This window comes from Numida meleagris, chromosome 6 (assembly GCF_002078875.1).
Source record: "Numida meleagris isolate 19003 breed g44 Domestic line chromosome 6, NumMel1.0, whole genome shotgun sequence".
NCBI classification, from domain to species: Eukaryota; Metazoa; Chordata; class Aves; order Galliformes; family Numididae; genus Numida; species Numida meleagris.
This window is the reverse complement of record NC_034414.1, coordinates 12,119,884-12,135,242: the sequence shown is the minus strand read 5'-3', so window position 1 is coordinate 12,135,242 and position 15,359 is coordinate 12,119,884. Positions and strand designations below refer to the sequence as shown.

The 15,359-nt window shown below is 41.1% G+C and overlaps 2 protein-coding genes across 11 annotated transcripts in view; one reads left to right on the top strand and one right to left on the bottom strand.

The window, feature by feature from the left end:
* OTOG (otogelin) overlaps positions 1–2,765 on the bottom strand; it is a 149,958-nt gene extending 147,193 nt beyond the window's left edge. For 5 of the 6 annotated variants that reach the window (XM_021401757.1, XM_021401758.1, XM_021401759.1 and 2 more), the window contains exons 1-3: positions 2,536–2,765; positions 2,200–2,260; positions 2,060–2,114 (exon numbers count right to left, since the gene is read on the bottom strand). In XM_021401757.1, coding sequence (XP_021257432.1) covers positions 2,060–2,114; positions 2,200–2,260; positions 2,536–2,614 — 195 coding nt within the window. In that variant the 5' untranslated portion in view covers positions 2,615–2,765. Of the gene's footprint in view, positions 1–2,059; positions 2,115–2,199; positions 2,261–2,337; positions 2,476–2,535 lie in introns of those variants that run through there. The other variant, XM_021401760.1, reaches the window with a different exon arrangement.
* Positions 5,220–15,359, top strand: part of LOC110401110 (harmonin-like) — a 46,520-nt gene continuing 36,380 nt past the window's right edge. For 2 of the 5 annotated variants that reach the window (XM_021401816.1, XM_021401815.1), the window contains exons 1-4: positions 5,222–5,369; positions 9,500–9,567; positions 11,285–11,428; positions 11,946–12,084. In XM_021401816.1, coding sequence (XP_021257491.1) covers positions 5,334–5,369; positions 9,500–9,567; positions 11,285–11,428; positions 11,946–12,084 — 387 coding nt within the window. In that variant the 5' untranslated portion in view covers positions 5,222–5,333. Of the gene's footprint in view, positions 5,370–8,949; positions 9,217–9,499; positions 9,568–11,284; positions 11,429–11,945; positions 12,085–15,359 lie in introns of those variants that run through there. The other 3 variants (XM_021401814.1, XM_021401813.1, XM_021401817.1) reach the window with 3 other exon arrangements.

The following is a 15,359-nucleotide window of genomic DNA, read 5'->3' as shown; positions in this document are numbered from 1 at the left end:
AGTTGCAAAAACTCTTCCCAATCTCTCCATAAATTTACTATCTTTATTAACCTCACTGCTTCATATTTATCTTACTGAAAATTTATCAAAAAAATACTGCATGCTAAAATGTATCATCGCTCTAACAACTCCACTCGACTACTATCAAGAGGCACACAATGCATGAAGACAGCAAGTAGATTTTCAGCCCGTTAACCAAAGTACCCAAAAGTGTATATTTAAATACTTCCTTGCATACCCTAACCCATACTCCTTCCCCCCCACCAACAGTTAACTGCCTCTGTACAGTCACATTATTCTCAGAATAAGCACTCTTCTATTTTGCATCTTTTTGTCATTGTTACATACTATAAAAGGATTTTAAGTATGTGCATAAATCACTAAACGACATCACAATTCTTGACACAACAAAGAAACTTGCAAACAAAACTCACCCATTCTAAGGGGAACATTTCATAGATGGAAAGAAACATGACAATGTATACATTGCTTAGTATTTTCAAAAGCTTTTTTTCTTGAGAGGAAACAATATTTGAGACAATTTGCATAATACTGAGTAAAATATGCGTATGCATATTTCTACTTCGAGAGAATGTAATTAAAGGAAATAATATTCCCTCACGTTTTTAGTACACACAGAATAACCAGTACTGTAAGATTTACTAACCATCACGCAGAACAGAAACCAGTATCAGCACAGATACTGCTTTGAAGATGCTTTAAAAAGTTCTTCAAAATTTAGTACTTGCATTACCTCTTTCGGAAAAAAAAAAAGCAAGAAAAGAAAGAGCCAGGAACACATCAAACTGCAGAAGACAATTCAGCCTGTATCTGCTCTGTCCCCTATTCTGTTTTAGGAAACAGAAGATCAAGTCTGCTCTTCGGGAGAAGCGTGCCTTCCAATCAGCATGTCTTTGCTAAAAATACATCACTTACCTTCACAATAACCTCTTATCTTTGTTTTACCATAGCCTGCATATAAGGCAACTAACATGCTTCTCAAATCAGTGTGAAGGTTTCTAGCCTCAGAAGCCTAAGACATACCATTGTAAGCTTTTTCCTTACAAAGGTATTTACTTTTATCTACATCGCTTATTTACTGTAGTATTACAAACATTGCAGCCATTCCATTTAAAATCTTCCTCTATTTCACGGTGGGATTTTGAAGATTGAAGAGCTGCAGCTACATTGTTACGATGGTTGTATTTCAAGGGCACAGTAGTTACTCATAGAGCACAGATTTCATTAAAGAAAATTCAGTAATAAACACGTTATCCATTCATGTAGAACAGCATATGATCTACCCTTTATTGTGCACAAAGTGATAAATAGCAGTAAACATTCAGTAAACATTCCCAAATTACATCAGGAACACCATGAGCAGCATCTACGGAATTTTATTTAAGGATGCAGTTAGATTTACCGCATTTGGTTCTCATACAAGTTTTATCACTCTGATTTCTCAGTCCTGTGCATAGCATTTGTAAAACAGTGGGCATTTTCCACAGTCTAAAGACCTATTTACACATTTGACTGAAAACTGATACGAGGAGCTATGTCTTTTTGAACATAAACCCTGCAGAGTATAAGCATCGCTGTGCCTCTTTCTTTCAAAGCAGCTTATTAAAAGGAAGAGCACATAGAAGTGATTTGTTCTAGCTATTTAAGTCAACTAAAATGGAATAACTACTCATGTCGTTAATTAAGAAAAAAAAAGTATGCGTTTTTCTCCTTTCACCTACACATATTTCTTCCAGAAGAAGCATTCAAAGCCCCAGCAACCGACAAAGAAGGAAGCGAAGCCCGTTCCTGCGTGCTAACCCCCTGGGGGGGAACCTCAATCCCCAAGCACCTGGCGCTACCAATGCCTGACGCTGTAACCCCCCAGCAGCCCCGCCTCGTGCCTCCGCCAGGCGGGAAGGACGAGGCACCATCTCGTGCCACGAGGGACGCACCACTGCGCCCCTTGGTGAGAGACCACCTCAGAGAAAGGCCGGGCACCCCAGTGGCACCCCAAGGGATGAGCGCAGACCCCCAGGCGCTCGCCCGCGCTCCATACCTGCATGGCCGCGGCGAGGCCGTCCCGTCTCCAAGGTTCCCCGGCGCTGCCTGGGCTGCGGGCAGGAGAACACGGCAGGGTTTGCTCGGCTCGCGCAGCCCACCCCGCAGCGGTTCCCGCTCCACCCCGGCTGCTCTTACCTGAGGAGGGGGAGGTCGCCGCCGGCGGGAGGTTGCGCGCTAGCACCTCGCGGAGACAAAGCTGCAAAGCAAAGGCACCAAATTAGCGGTGGCCGAGACGGCCCCGTCGCGCAACCCCGACCCGAGCTGGGAGCTCACCCGGCGGCAGACCGGCGCACAGCAGCGCCCCGAGAAGCAGCCTAGCCTCCATGTAGGCGGGCAGCGGCGTCCCGCGGAGCTGCAGCCCCCGGTGGGTACCGGCCGCTACCTGAGCTCACCCCGCCCTCTCGGGCGCCGCGGCCGGGGGGTATATGCCGCCTCCCGCCCTCCGCCCCCGGCCCTTCCCCGAGCCCCCACCCCGAACGCCGCCCCTCGTGGTGCAGCGGGGCTCCTCGAGCCGTGCCGGTCCGTCACGTGCGTGCCCTTCGTCTCCCATAGGTGTGAGGCACGCGCAGCGCCTCAGCTGCTCGCGGTTCCCCTGCGGCGATGGGGCCGCGTGTCTGCGCTCTGCTTTGCAACGCCCGCGCGGCCGGGCCTTCCCCCGTGCTGCTGGGCGCGCGCGGGACTCAGCGCTGGCTGCCGCCGCCTCACGAGCTGAGCCTCGCTCGGCTCCCTGGAGCAAGCGGCAGAGCTCGAGCAACCACAGGAGTCATGCGGGGACAGAACGCAGCGTGCAGCTGATATTCAGTGATCGTCTCTGCCGCTTCTCACAGCTACGCGCTCAGTCCTGAATTCGGAGCTCTCTGTATTCTCTTTTCCTGGGTTACTCTTTAACGTGTTTTTTTGTTTTTTTTTTTAATTTTCTCTTTCTACCTTCCCTATTCTCTTTTTCTTCCCCTTTTCCCTCTTCCTCTCTCTGTTGCCTTTTTTTTTTTTTTTTCTGTGCTTTTCCCTCTCCCATCTGCTGCTGCTTTTCCCCCAGTCATTCTTCAGGTGCACGTATCCTGTAACAGCAGCTTCAGAAGCTGCCCACACCGGGTGAGAAACAGCCTGGGATGAAAAGGGGCCTTTTCTGCCTGCTTTGGGAAGTCTGTTAACAGAAAGTCATTAAAAAGGTCTCTTTTCTGCCTTTGTAATTTGTCCCTGAGGATTGTATTTCTTGCCGCAACAAGTGTTTCATTTCTAATGAAATGATGGAAAACTAGGGATGTTTTCACTGAGGATTCTGTTCTCTCCTGTAAAAGCTGGAGAGGGAGTATGTGTGTGAGAGATGAAAAAGGAGATAGAAAAGATACTTTTCCAAATAACCTCAGAGTTTTGGAGTTGTTTACTGCCCGCAGCGCAGAGCCCCGCTCCTCTGAGCGCAGCGCACACTCGGCTTTGGTGCGCTTTCTCTATTCCAGACCACGTTAATGGAGGTGGAGAGAGTAGATCAAAAGCGACAGGAGTCAGTTTACACAACAAACATTTTAAAGCATTTCTTTGCCTCGCAAATGGGCTGCCCACTTCATTCATTTTTCCTCAATGCCACATGTAAAAATAATAACTGGAAGGAGCTTAAAGCTGATTTAGGCATAATTTGATTTTCCAGCATGAAGGATTTCATTACCAAAGCTAATCCGCAGTCATAATTGTACCATCTTTTAATCTGGCCTGTTTGAAGTAATGGATAATTCAGAACCATCTCATAAATCTTCTGGTTATTAAGCTCACTTGTTTTGGAGCACAAGGACTTTACAGAAATAGATCGTTTGTCAGCTGAAAATTCAGTTTAAAAAGTCAATTTCTTTCAAGTGTACATAATTTTCACCTGTCGAAAGATCCATTTCTGTGCAGTCCTCTAATAGTGACTGATAGATATCAATGACTTAGAGTTTAATGTAAATTTGAAGGACACATACAAAGTACGGCATGTCATTTAAATTTGTGCATCTCCTTCCTTCTGTTTGCAAATACAAAACAATTTTATTTTACTTATGCAGGGATGAAATTATTTCATGGTGTGTATAATGCTTGGTTAGAATGGCTTTTCAGCACTGTGTGGTACTGCAGCTTACCGTGGGCAGAAGACAAGTGATTTGTCTACTTGTACTTCTAAGAGAAGTTTGTTTTCTGAAAGCTTTTGTACACAGCATTACAATGCATTCCTCTTTCTTGTTCCTGACACCTGTATGAGAATCGGCTGGTGTACCTACTACTGAAATATTCCTACGCAGCAAAGCCGTCTTCTCAAAGGGGCAGGAACAATTTCCAAAGGAGCTGGTGTCGCTTAACACAGAAATAAAATAACAGATTCCAGTTTGTATTTGGCTGCTTGGAATTTATTTATTTTTTTGCCATGCCTTTCTACATATTCCGACAGGTTCCGGCTGGCAGAAGGGGAGGCAGGGAAGCTTCCAGTGCCTATGTAAATAACATCCCCTCCAGAGCTAGGGAGATAAAAATCATTCAGCTGTGAGGCTCAGGGACATGGGGCAGCTGCTCTTCTGCTAGCCTTCATTGTAGAAGACTCTACTATCAAGTACTAGATCAGGGAAAGTAGGAGGAGCAGGAGCCCAGGACAAAGTGACCTACGAGAGATCAGTGTGAAAGAGGTTCCCTTTCAAGTGCTTTGAGCTTGACTCCTATCCTGTCACACGCTGTAGGCGCTTCATGCTACAGGTGTAAGCACCAGTGTTTATTTTCATGGAAAAGTCTGGTGGCAATGAAATCAGACTTGAACATCCAACCATGGTACATCACACTCACCCAGCTTACCTAAACATATATATATATATTTCAGTAGAACAATTCACTGAAGCAATTTTCCCTTCCACGTGTTAGCATGCTTTACATTTTATATCTTGCACTTCGCCTAAACAGCAGGGCTAGAGGCATGCCTGCCTACCAGGACCGAAGAGATGGCTGGGTGTGAGCTCCTGCTGCACGAGAACCGGCTGTAAATTCAGCCCGCAGGCAGCAGGTCAGTGCGAGCTCAGGGAACACCCTGCAGAAAGGGGATGTCTTTTTTTTCACCTTTCTTTCTCTTTCTTTCTTTTGATTTGCCCTTAAGCAGCCGCCCCATCGGCTCACACGCACGTACCCGCTTACAGCGGCCGGTACCGAGCACGGTGGCTGCTGGAGGCGGCGGCGGGCGCACCTCCCACCCCGCCGGGGCGCGGCCTCGAAGACGCAGCCGCTCCGGGCAGCGCCCGCACCCCGCGCGGCAGCGCAGCATGGAGCGCAGGGTGGCCCGCGAGTTCCGGCACAAGGTAGGGCAGCGGGGGCTCGGGGCGCGGCTGCTCTCCGCGGAGCGGGGGAGGCGAAGCGCCGCGCTGGGGCACGGCTCCGGGCTGGGCTGCCGGCTCGGTGGGCGGCCGGACGCTGCCCGTGGGCCAGAAGAGCGGAAGGGTAGGGAGAGCTTGGCTTTGGCGCGGCAATGGGACGGAAACGCGAGTGCCGGCCTGCTGCGAGAGGGTCCCTGAAGTGGGGGGGAGAGGGAACGAACAAACAAAAAACCACAAACAAGTAAGCAAACAAACAAAACCACCACAGGCAAAAACCATTCTCCGATGCATGAGCGTTTTCAGGGCTTGATACAGTGAGTGTTGTGTCTTTTTAATAAAACCGTATCAGAAACGTAGCACCCAGTCCAGTTTGCAGAAGGCAAAGGTGCAGGTGCTGAAGTCCAGGCCCACGCAGTGCCTCACGGCAGCGGCCGCTGTGCAGGAGTTCAGTTCCTCCTCAGTGCTTGGGAGAGCAATTGTGCGTGTGCAGCCATGTGCAAAGGCACTTGATGCATGGAGCGACTCCCTCTGCCTGGCACATCTCGTATCGTGTACCCGTCAAAGAAGTGCTCAGCGGAGCTCGAAATTGCATGAGTGAAGAAACCCCAAATGGAAAGGAGGAGAAAAAATGATTTGCACGTTTAGGAGGGTTTTATTTTTCGTAGCAGCGAGTGCTGGATTTGTTTGTTTGCTTTCCTAGGGTATGGAGTTTCTTTGAGGTAGCTCCTGAAAAGGGAAGAAAGTATTTTGTAGAAATATCATCTGGTATTAAAGCTGTTATTTAGGAATTGTTAGAATGAAGTAGAGGGACTGCCAAAAAAAAAAAAAAAAAAAAAAAAAAAGAATTCCAATGACATTGAGGACCTGGATACTGAGTAACGATGGCTGCAGCTGTCCAGCAAGTTCTTTCTGTTTTGCTATCTATTACTGTGTAACTCAGCAGTGGGCTGTGCAAGGTATCTGTAAGGGCTCAGGTTGCTAGGCGGATGGCTGCCATTCTGAACTTTAAACCTCTTCCACCTCTTCCCTTTTACTGCTGTTGCAATAATTCATACGTTATCCCAGTCCCGCCCTGATAACGTAAGAAAGGCTTATTGCCAGCATGTGTTGGTGCAAGTACGTAGGATGCACGTCTAGGTGAAAGCCCTTTCTCTGAGTAAGACGATACTGGAATGCTTCTTTAAATTGGTTTGCGTTACCCTGCTGCTGTGGCCTCTATGGGGATTTCTATGTCTTGACTCTACTTACTTTTCTTTGTCAAAACAAGGAAAATGACCAATTACGTACCACTCAGATATTTGCCACTTTCATTTGATTTTTTTTTCCACAGTAATTTTAATCAATTCTCCCTATTGATGAAGCAGCAATGCAAATTATATAACATATGCAAATACATTGACCTGTTTTTCAGTTTTCCTTAATAGCTTTCAAAGGCCTCAAATAGAACTTGATATTATTCTGTAAAAGCTGGCTGATTGGGCTGTTGCTGCAGCTGTGCCTCATTGTAGTCTGAACCTGTTTCACACCAAAAAGTGCTTATTTTAAGCAGTAAGGATGCGTTTTCACTTTATTAAGACTCCTGAGAACCGATTTACTTTGAAGTTGGTAGATTCTGCCATGTTTCAAAAGGGCAGCAGATGTTACACAGTTCACTTTGCTGTCTTGCGTTTCAAGTTAAATGGTGCGTATGTTGAAGCTCATTCAGGAAACTGAATCAGTATATCCATTTCTAAATATTCACTTTTACTTACAGAATCTTTATATCAGTCTTCTGAAAAGCATGCTTGAACCCAAAGCTTGTAACAATTTCACAGATAGCGAGAGAAATTAGTGGATGTGATTAGTCATCAGCAGTCAGCTCTGTGCTTTATGATAGCCAGCAGAAAAATATTTCTTCAGCTACTGAGAGAAACCATAATGGAAAACTTTGTCATAACTTCTTTCTTGAAGCTGGTCTGCTCTTGCAATCAGGAGAGTTTATATCAGTTGCACTGTCTGTTTTAATCTCAGGTGTTACCTCTTTTCAGGAAAATGTTGACTGCTGCTTTATTTTTGATAAAGGCTGCTAATATGCTGTGAGCCTAATATTAGCACTACTTTGACAGAACATAATAAAAAACATGGAGAAGTTAGAAGCTTCAAAAATTTGTTTTGTTGAAGAGAGATTAGAAGTCTGTCTGTTAACCTTGGCAAAGATACAGACATGTCTTGGTCATAGTTGGTATCTTTGTAGACAAGTTTACCTTGTGGATTTGTATACACTTGTATAACACTGAGTACTAGATCCTCTGCACTCATCATACAAATTACCTTTCTATGTGTGAAAATAAACTTTGTCTGTTATCTCTCCAGCACAGAAATACATTGGGTGAACTCTTAACCACTTAGAGTTTTTACGTGTCAGTTAATTTCCAAAAGAGACAGTGTAGTTGAACCAGAAGCCATGGCCATGGTGCACAAATCAGCAGAGGTTTTATAGGAGTTTAATATAAGAAAAACAAGTAGAATGGATGCTGCTTGGTTTGAAAGCTGCGGAATCACCCATCCCATGCCTTCAAAGTTAACTTTTATTGAAAAATAGAGAGATACTAGAATATTTCACTAGTCCAAGTAATGTCACCATTGATTTCTTTTTTTCATAATATGTGGAGGCGTGATCTCTAGCAGGTTTATGAAGCTAGAGTCAGCTGTTGTTAGAAGTTGTTGATGGGCCTAGGTAGACTGTATGTCTACAATAAGATTGTCCCAAATTGCTCAGAATATAGGAAAATGGTGAGAGGTAGAAGGCTACAGTGAAGTGACAGCTGGTGGAATAGAAGGCAGGAGGAGAAAAATTAGAGAAATGTAGCACTCTGAATACATAAATAGTCACTTGAGTGGTGGTTTTTGTCAAGGGAGGAGGATGTTGCTGCTGTTGGTTGGGAAGTGTAGAGGTCAAATAAAATGGTTAAAGGATGGATGTTCTGTGAGAAGAAATGATAGAATGTCAGTATGGTCCATGGGAAGGGGTGGGAAATATGTCCACCAGCCAAAATAACTGCAGAAAAATGTGGTGATGCTTCTAGTTGCTTTCCAAGCCAGGAGGAAAGACTGACTCAGTCAGTCTTGTCCCGTGTGTATATTCTTTTAGCTGTTAGATATTTCAAGTGTCTCCTACCACAGCAGATAAGCAACAGAAAATTACCAAAATGTGGAGACCTGTTGGCTTTGGGGACCTAAAAGGGACAAAGGGAACATGAGGAATGTATTTAGTTTAGCATATAATATAATGCATTGCAAACTTAGAAAGCAAGAACCTTTCTTTAACTATGCAAATTGGTCCTCAGTCTACACTTCACAGTAATATTAGCCTGTAGGTCAGATGTAAATTGTTTTCTTAAATATTAAGCTTGTCTAAATGTAAAACTGTTGTGCTGTGACCTCTCTCTGCAAGGTCTCACTGACACCACAGAGTGTAAGTTGAATTCCTGATATGAGAATTCTGTTTTTTTGTTGTTGTTGTTGAGATATATATATATCTTTATTTTACTGTAAGCATTTGAGAAGAGGCACTGTAATGTGACACTGGTTTAAGTAAACGTACTATTACAGGGGGAGGAAAGAATAACTGGCAAGTTCTATCAGTTAAGAGCCGGAGCTGAGAGGAAAGGTAGTGCAGCTGTTTATGTAATGTTACAAATGAGATACTGCCTGAAATCAGTGGATTGGAACCACAGAACATAGATTATAATTATCTCAGTGGAACGTTTTTATCTATGACAGCATGTGCTATATTAATGAATGGCCAAAAAGGTTTCTGAAAACATTTATTCAGCAGTACAGCGATTATCAGGTAAGACTAATATCCTATTATTTTAAGAGTATTGCCCAGCCAAGCAGACTTCAGTATTTACTATTTTATCCAATTGTTGTAAAAATAAATTAAAAGAAGTCTTGTTGTCAGTTTCACATCGTGAAGTATACTTTGTAACAAAAGCTTGTTTATTTGTTTAAAAAATAAAAATCCTTTCCCTGCTAAAATCTTTGATCTGTGATTTAAGAATTTGTTGAAGTTTTGTACATTTGAAGTTTGTGGCTCTTTTATCTGATTTACAGTAACACCCTTGGATTTTCAGGTTAATCTGCTAATTGACAATGAAGCGGAGAAGGATTACCTTTATGATGTGCTGCGGATGTACCACCAGTAAGAACTGGCTTTATATATCTTTGTGTAGAATTTTGCTAATGTTTTGAAAGTCAAGACTTTAAGTGCTCTTTCTGGAAGTCACTAGAAAACTAGCGGAAGTAGTAATTTTGAATGCTTTTTAATGAAATATTGCACTTCTATAATGTAGCCTGCAGACATTAAAGGGGCATGTCTTTGTCATTCATAGTTACTTTGACTTTATGACTGGGCTGTTTTGGAAATGAATTTAGTTGATTTAGGGTGGGTGGTGGGAGGGAAGCACCTGGATGATAGAACAGCTCTTTGGAGACAGCAAGAGAATGTTTATCAAAATAATTATTTTCAAATGATGCTTTTTTCTTTATTACCGAGGTTTTTGTTGAGTTTGCTTTTTAAAGATATTTGCAAACTACTCAGGTTAAGTTTTACTTTGAACTGCTTTACCCAAAGCTGAAAATCTTAGGGTGAGAATCTGCTTGGCTTGTTTAACAACTCTGAGTTTTCATGACATGATGGAAAGAAATGGTAAGGTGATAGGCTGGTTACCAATCCTTTTACTGAACTGATTTAAACCACGGTTTCTTAGGACCTGTGTCACTGCAGATGAGATCAGCATCTCATCCATTGTTTCTCAGAGAGGATGAGAATGTATTTTCCACTCATCATAGATGAGTGGCTCTGATAGATGGTTTCCATTCATACCTTAATAGCATTTAAGCTGAGTGAAATGCAGACATTTTGATCTGATGTTTGTACTGAGCTATGGTTTTTGGTGTATTCAGCTGCATATCTGATTCAGTTTCACTTAGGTCTGCCTAATTGCTTCTCCATTCATAAAGCCTGTTGTTTGGAAAGCAGGTTGAATCAGTAGCTCTTAATTATTTAAAATCTTCTTGCAGTTATAAAACTAACAATGCGTATAGTGTAACTGTTCCTCAGTTTCCAAAATTGCAATGGCTTGAGCAGAATTTCCAATATCTTTGTGAACATATATTGATGAAGTATCACTTAAAAAAAAAATCCTTTATTAAGTATTCCAAGGCAGCAATATACACAATTGCTATTGGACAAAACATTTAATTTCTTCTTCTTTGTGAAAAGCACTTCTAAACTAACCAAGGACTATTTTGCCTAGCTCTTATTAAACGTTCACAGTGATTTCACTTCTATACATCCTGTATACTGGTTAATGGCCCTCCAGTTTTGATTTCTGTTTTGGTTTGAAATTAATTTTAAAACTTAAATCTTTGTTCTAACGGCAGATTGTCACATGGCTTTTCTGGATCTGAACAATTAATCTGCCTCCTGAGTTCAGGAGAGGAAAGAGCATATAGCCTAGTTGCATCTACAAGTATCACTAACTAGTAAGGAAATAAAAATCTGGTTGGCAGGTGTAGATGATCTGTAAAGTTAATTCCAAACAGCCCCAAAAATCTTCTTTTAGGAGCTTTGTTTAATTACAGATGTCATCTATAAAAGTGATGTATATGACCTTAAAAGATAAAGACAGTAGATAGGAGTTTTCAGTTATTTTGAAGGAGGTATTCTTCCTGTTTGCTTACAGAAAGTTTGCTTTTTCAGAGGTTATTTTGCTTTGGTTAAATGAAGATTCTTATAAATAACTTTCTTAGTAGGCTGAAGGGACACACCAATATTGAGGCCACATCAACGGCAAGTTATTTAATAGTGCTTTGTGTTGATGACACCTGTCTCTTTTCTTGCTGTGTTTTTGTAGATCTATGAATCTCCCAGTGCTCGTGGGTGACCTAAAGCTTGTGATTAATGAACCAAGCAGGCTGCCTCTGTTTGATGCTATCCGCCCACTTATTCCATTAAAACACCAGGTGGAGTATGATCAGCTTACACCCAAAAGATCAAGGTAAGGAAATGCAGAGCAATGTAGCTAACTCCAGATAAATACAAGCAATAATACTGACTGAGTTTTAAGATAACTGGTATCTTACTTAGGGTTTATCTGTGTAGAGCTGGGCACGTATGCTCTTTTAAACTTTGCTGTATTTTGTAGAAGAACAGTTTTGAGCTACCTGAAACATTTTGCAGAGTAGCTTAATCTAGTAAAAGTAGGGTGTGGGAGTTGAAAAATAATGCTTCCCTGTTGAAATAAACTTTTCTCATTTTTCCTGCATTTAATAACTAAAAAAAATCTTATCGCTCTGATGCCCTAGAAGCACTGACAGCTTCAGTGATTGCAGTGATTTTCTTATGGAAACTACTTTATGGTTTTAATAAGTATACATCCATCAAAGTTTTAGTCAAGTTGTTCTTTTTCCATGCCTGAATTCTCTAAGAGGAAAACAACGCACAGCTTTCATATGAGATGCTATTACTAGGAAATGTTATGCAGCTGGACAGTCAGGTATCTTCCACTTTTTCAGAAAACTGAAGGAAGTGAGATTGGATCGTTTGCATCCTGAAGGACTTGGAATAAGTGTGAGAGGTGGAGCAGAATTCAGCTGTGGCCTCTTTATCTCCCAGTTAGTTAAAGGAGGACAAGCAGATAATGTTGGACTTCAGGTAAGACAATTATATCCATTGCTACTGTGCTGTAAAAAGCCTTTTCTGGAGCGTTAGAGAAGCAGGCAGTCAGAAAAGTTCTTTCATGTTTAGAAATATTTGTTGCTAGGGTGCTTTTTTTCTCTTCTAACAAAATTTGTAAACTATGTAAGTTGATACCATAGCAAATACCACTGGTGAATGCAGTTACTCAAATTGTTCTCTTGATCTGTTTTAATTACGAATGATAAAACATTTTTTGTCTTAGGGTTGCGATCATTTTGGAAGATAGAAGGGCTTTCTGGAGTTCATACTCCATGACTTGCAATAGTTAAATGTAAGCAGATAGAACAAAAGATCTTTAACTTTGCCAAGCTCTCAATAAATGTAGTATAGAGTATATAAATATTAAGAATGTTAATTCCATGTTGCACTGATATAATTTATGTAATGAGGTGTTTATTTTAACTGCATGTATGAATTGTATTGTGGTGTTGTTTTTTTTCCCAGTGAAAGCACATAAAGGAAACAACCCCTTTTTAGCCATTACGAGTATCCTTTATACTGCGTAGAATTGCTTTTCCAGTGATTAAATTCTAGGTTTATGAACTGTAACAGTGTTGGCAAAAAATAAATATGGATAGAAACACTTCTTTTTGCTAATTCAGTACTTCACTGACTTAACAGTACAAAACTTCAAATGTATATGGGTTGTTTTGTTTTGTTTTGATTTGTGGTGTTTTTGTATTTGTTTTTGGTTGCTTTTGTTTTCTTTTAATGCGTCATTTCTTCTTCATACATAGTGAAGAGAGAAGTGAGTAGCTGCTGTGGCAATTGTCTACGTACATCTTTCTCTAGCTGATAAGGTGTATTGAAGGTCTGTTTCTGAGTAGAAAAGCTGATATACTTGGCTAATCTAAATTTGTGGAGCATGAATAGTTGTTGAAAGTGTTGATATTTAAGGATTATATTTAATACTACTTCAAAATGTGCTAATTATCATGATTCAATACAATGTTTAATTAAGCTGTGTTTTGTAGATATGCTTCATGTTAACCCTTGACGACATGGCTGTCACAGTTAGAGTTCCATGTTTGCATATTATACCGAGAGCTTTCTAAGATGTTCATGTTCTTCTCTGTGTTTCCTTATACACACGTGATCTTTTGTTTGTGCATTCATAGCCATATATCCCATTTACTAATTCAGAGTCAATGTTGAAATAGTCCCATCTTTTGGCAGTGTGCTCTGAACATGACCAGCTCCCTGCACACTCTTAGAAGTTCCCTTTAGTAACAAACCCACAAATTCAGGGAACACATCCCCCAAAATTGTGTGTTTATTTAGCATTGAGAGGGTGGCATTGGATACTACCAACGTAGGCTCTAATGTCAGTAGCCTGCTCCTAAGCATGGGAGGTACCAGTGGGTTACTCCAGAAAGGGACGTTAGTGCATTGATACTTCTGGATTGTAGTGAGTTTGGTAGAGAGATTCCAGCTGCATCCTTCCTTCATTGCTGGAGGGAGAGAAAAAAAAAAAAAAAAAGCAGAAAAAAAAAAGGAAAGAGTTGTCATTTATATTGTGTTGTTTTTTTTTTTTTAAAGCATCTTCTGGAGAGTGCTTGAGGGCATTAGTGGTGCTGAGCAGTAAAGATTTAATGGCCACTGTCTTAAGCTGTCATGGTGGTACATTCATCTTAATGCTATCTTGCAGTTCTGGTTTGTTTCAGACTGGTTCTCAGTTTGTTTCAGACTAATGTTTGGACATGATAAATAGCGATAGTGAGTGGGATTGCACAGGACCTTTCGGCTGTTCTTACGAGTTGTACTGCAACTTAGAGCATTGCTGGAGTTTAGCAGACAAAGCAGGGACAATGAGCACAAAATATCCTTCAGACTATGAATTTGTTAGGGTTAGATTATATATTAACAGCTCATGCATCACAGCTAATGTAACTGCCTGTTTTCCATTCCCTGATATAGGCTGTTAAAGATCACCTTCAGATGCCTTCATAATAGGTGGCACTAGGCACTTTCTAAAGCCAACTGAGTGGCAGGAGTTGACAGGCAGCCCATTGTTCTAAATTGCAGTCTCACAGTAAAGCCAACTGCTACTGAAATTTCATCCACTTGTTTCATTTAACCAAATCTCTACACATTTTCTATCCCAAAAATGCTTTCTGAGAAAGATATAATGATCTTCTGTTGTAACATCAGTCTATTATCCTGCTTTAAAAAAAAATCTAGTTAATTTTGCATGTTTTCTCCTTGAAGTAGTTTCCAAGCTACATGAAAAATGACAGAATAATCAGGAAATTTCTCTAAGGCATTTGACCCTTTTTTAAACTACATTTTCACAAAAAAAAAAAAAAAGGCGAGTGCTTAGTCCTTTCATGAAGAAATATAAATATCTGAGAAAGCAGAGTAAAATATATATATATCTGTGAGGATTCTGTTGAATACAAAGAGATTGAAAATGATGTGAATGATGAAAGTAGAAGAAGCATACAGAATGAGAAGTTTGAAACAATGATGTTATTGTGTAAAAACCATTCAGTTTCCTGGAAGCGCTAAATATTATATTTCTCATGTTAAAAGCTGAAAATAAAGGGCATTTCACTTGGGAAAAGTCAGGTTTGCAGCTTCAGTTTTGAAAGCTTGACATCTCCTTGTTTGCAGGGAAACGGTAATACACAGTAACATAAAAGTTACTGTTCTTCTCTGCTCAGTTGTGCAAACTTTTATCTTTACTGCTTCTGACTGAGACATTTGGTATGGAATAGTGCTGGTAGGAAAGTAACAAGATATATGAAAACAGCTATTAATTAATTGAGTGTATGGACATCTTTTTTTTCCCCAGGAAAAGCAGTTTGAGTGTTGTAACAAGAAGTGATGTGTTACATGCCTGTGATGTCTCCTGTAGTTTCAACCTAGACTGGCATTGTTCTAAGGCATCATCGGTTTTCACTGATGATAATGGAACTGTTTTTAGGACGAGTTAAGTGTAGCAAGCTTCAGAAATAAAATGACAACATAGCAAAGATAAGTGGTGAAAATATCTACGTGGGGAAATTTCATTACTTTGTGGGAGGAGTATAGAAAAAACTCTCTTGGCTGAGCTTATAATTTCGTGTCTGCCTGTTAGGAAGATGATGTAATGCTAACAGATACGACTAGCTTACTGAGTAATGACAACCTCACAGCAACGTGTTTTCCTGAAATGAGGATTCCTCTGTGTGTTACATCATTGCAATTGATCACATTAAATTTGGCAACTTCCTTAAGAATAATCTTCT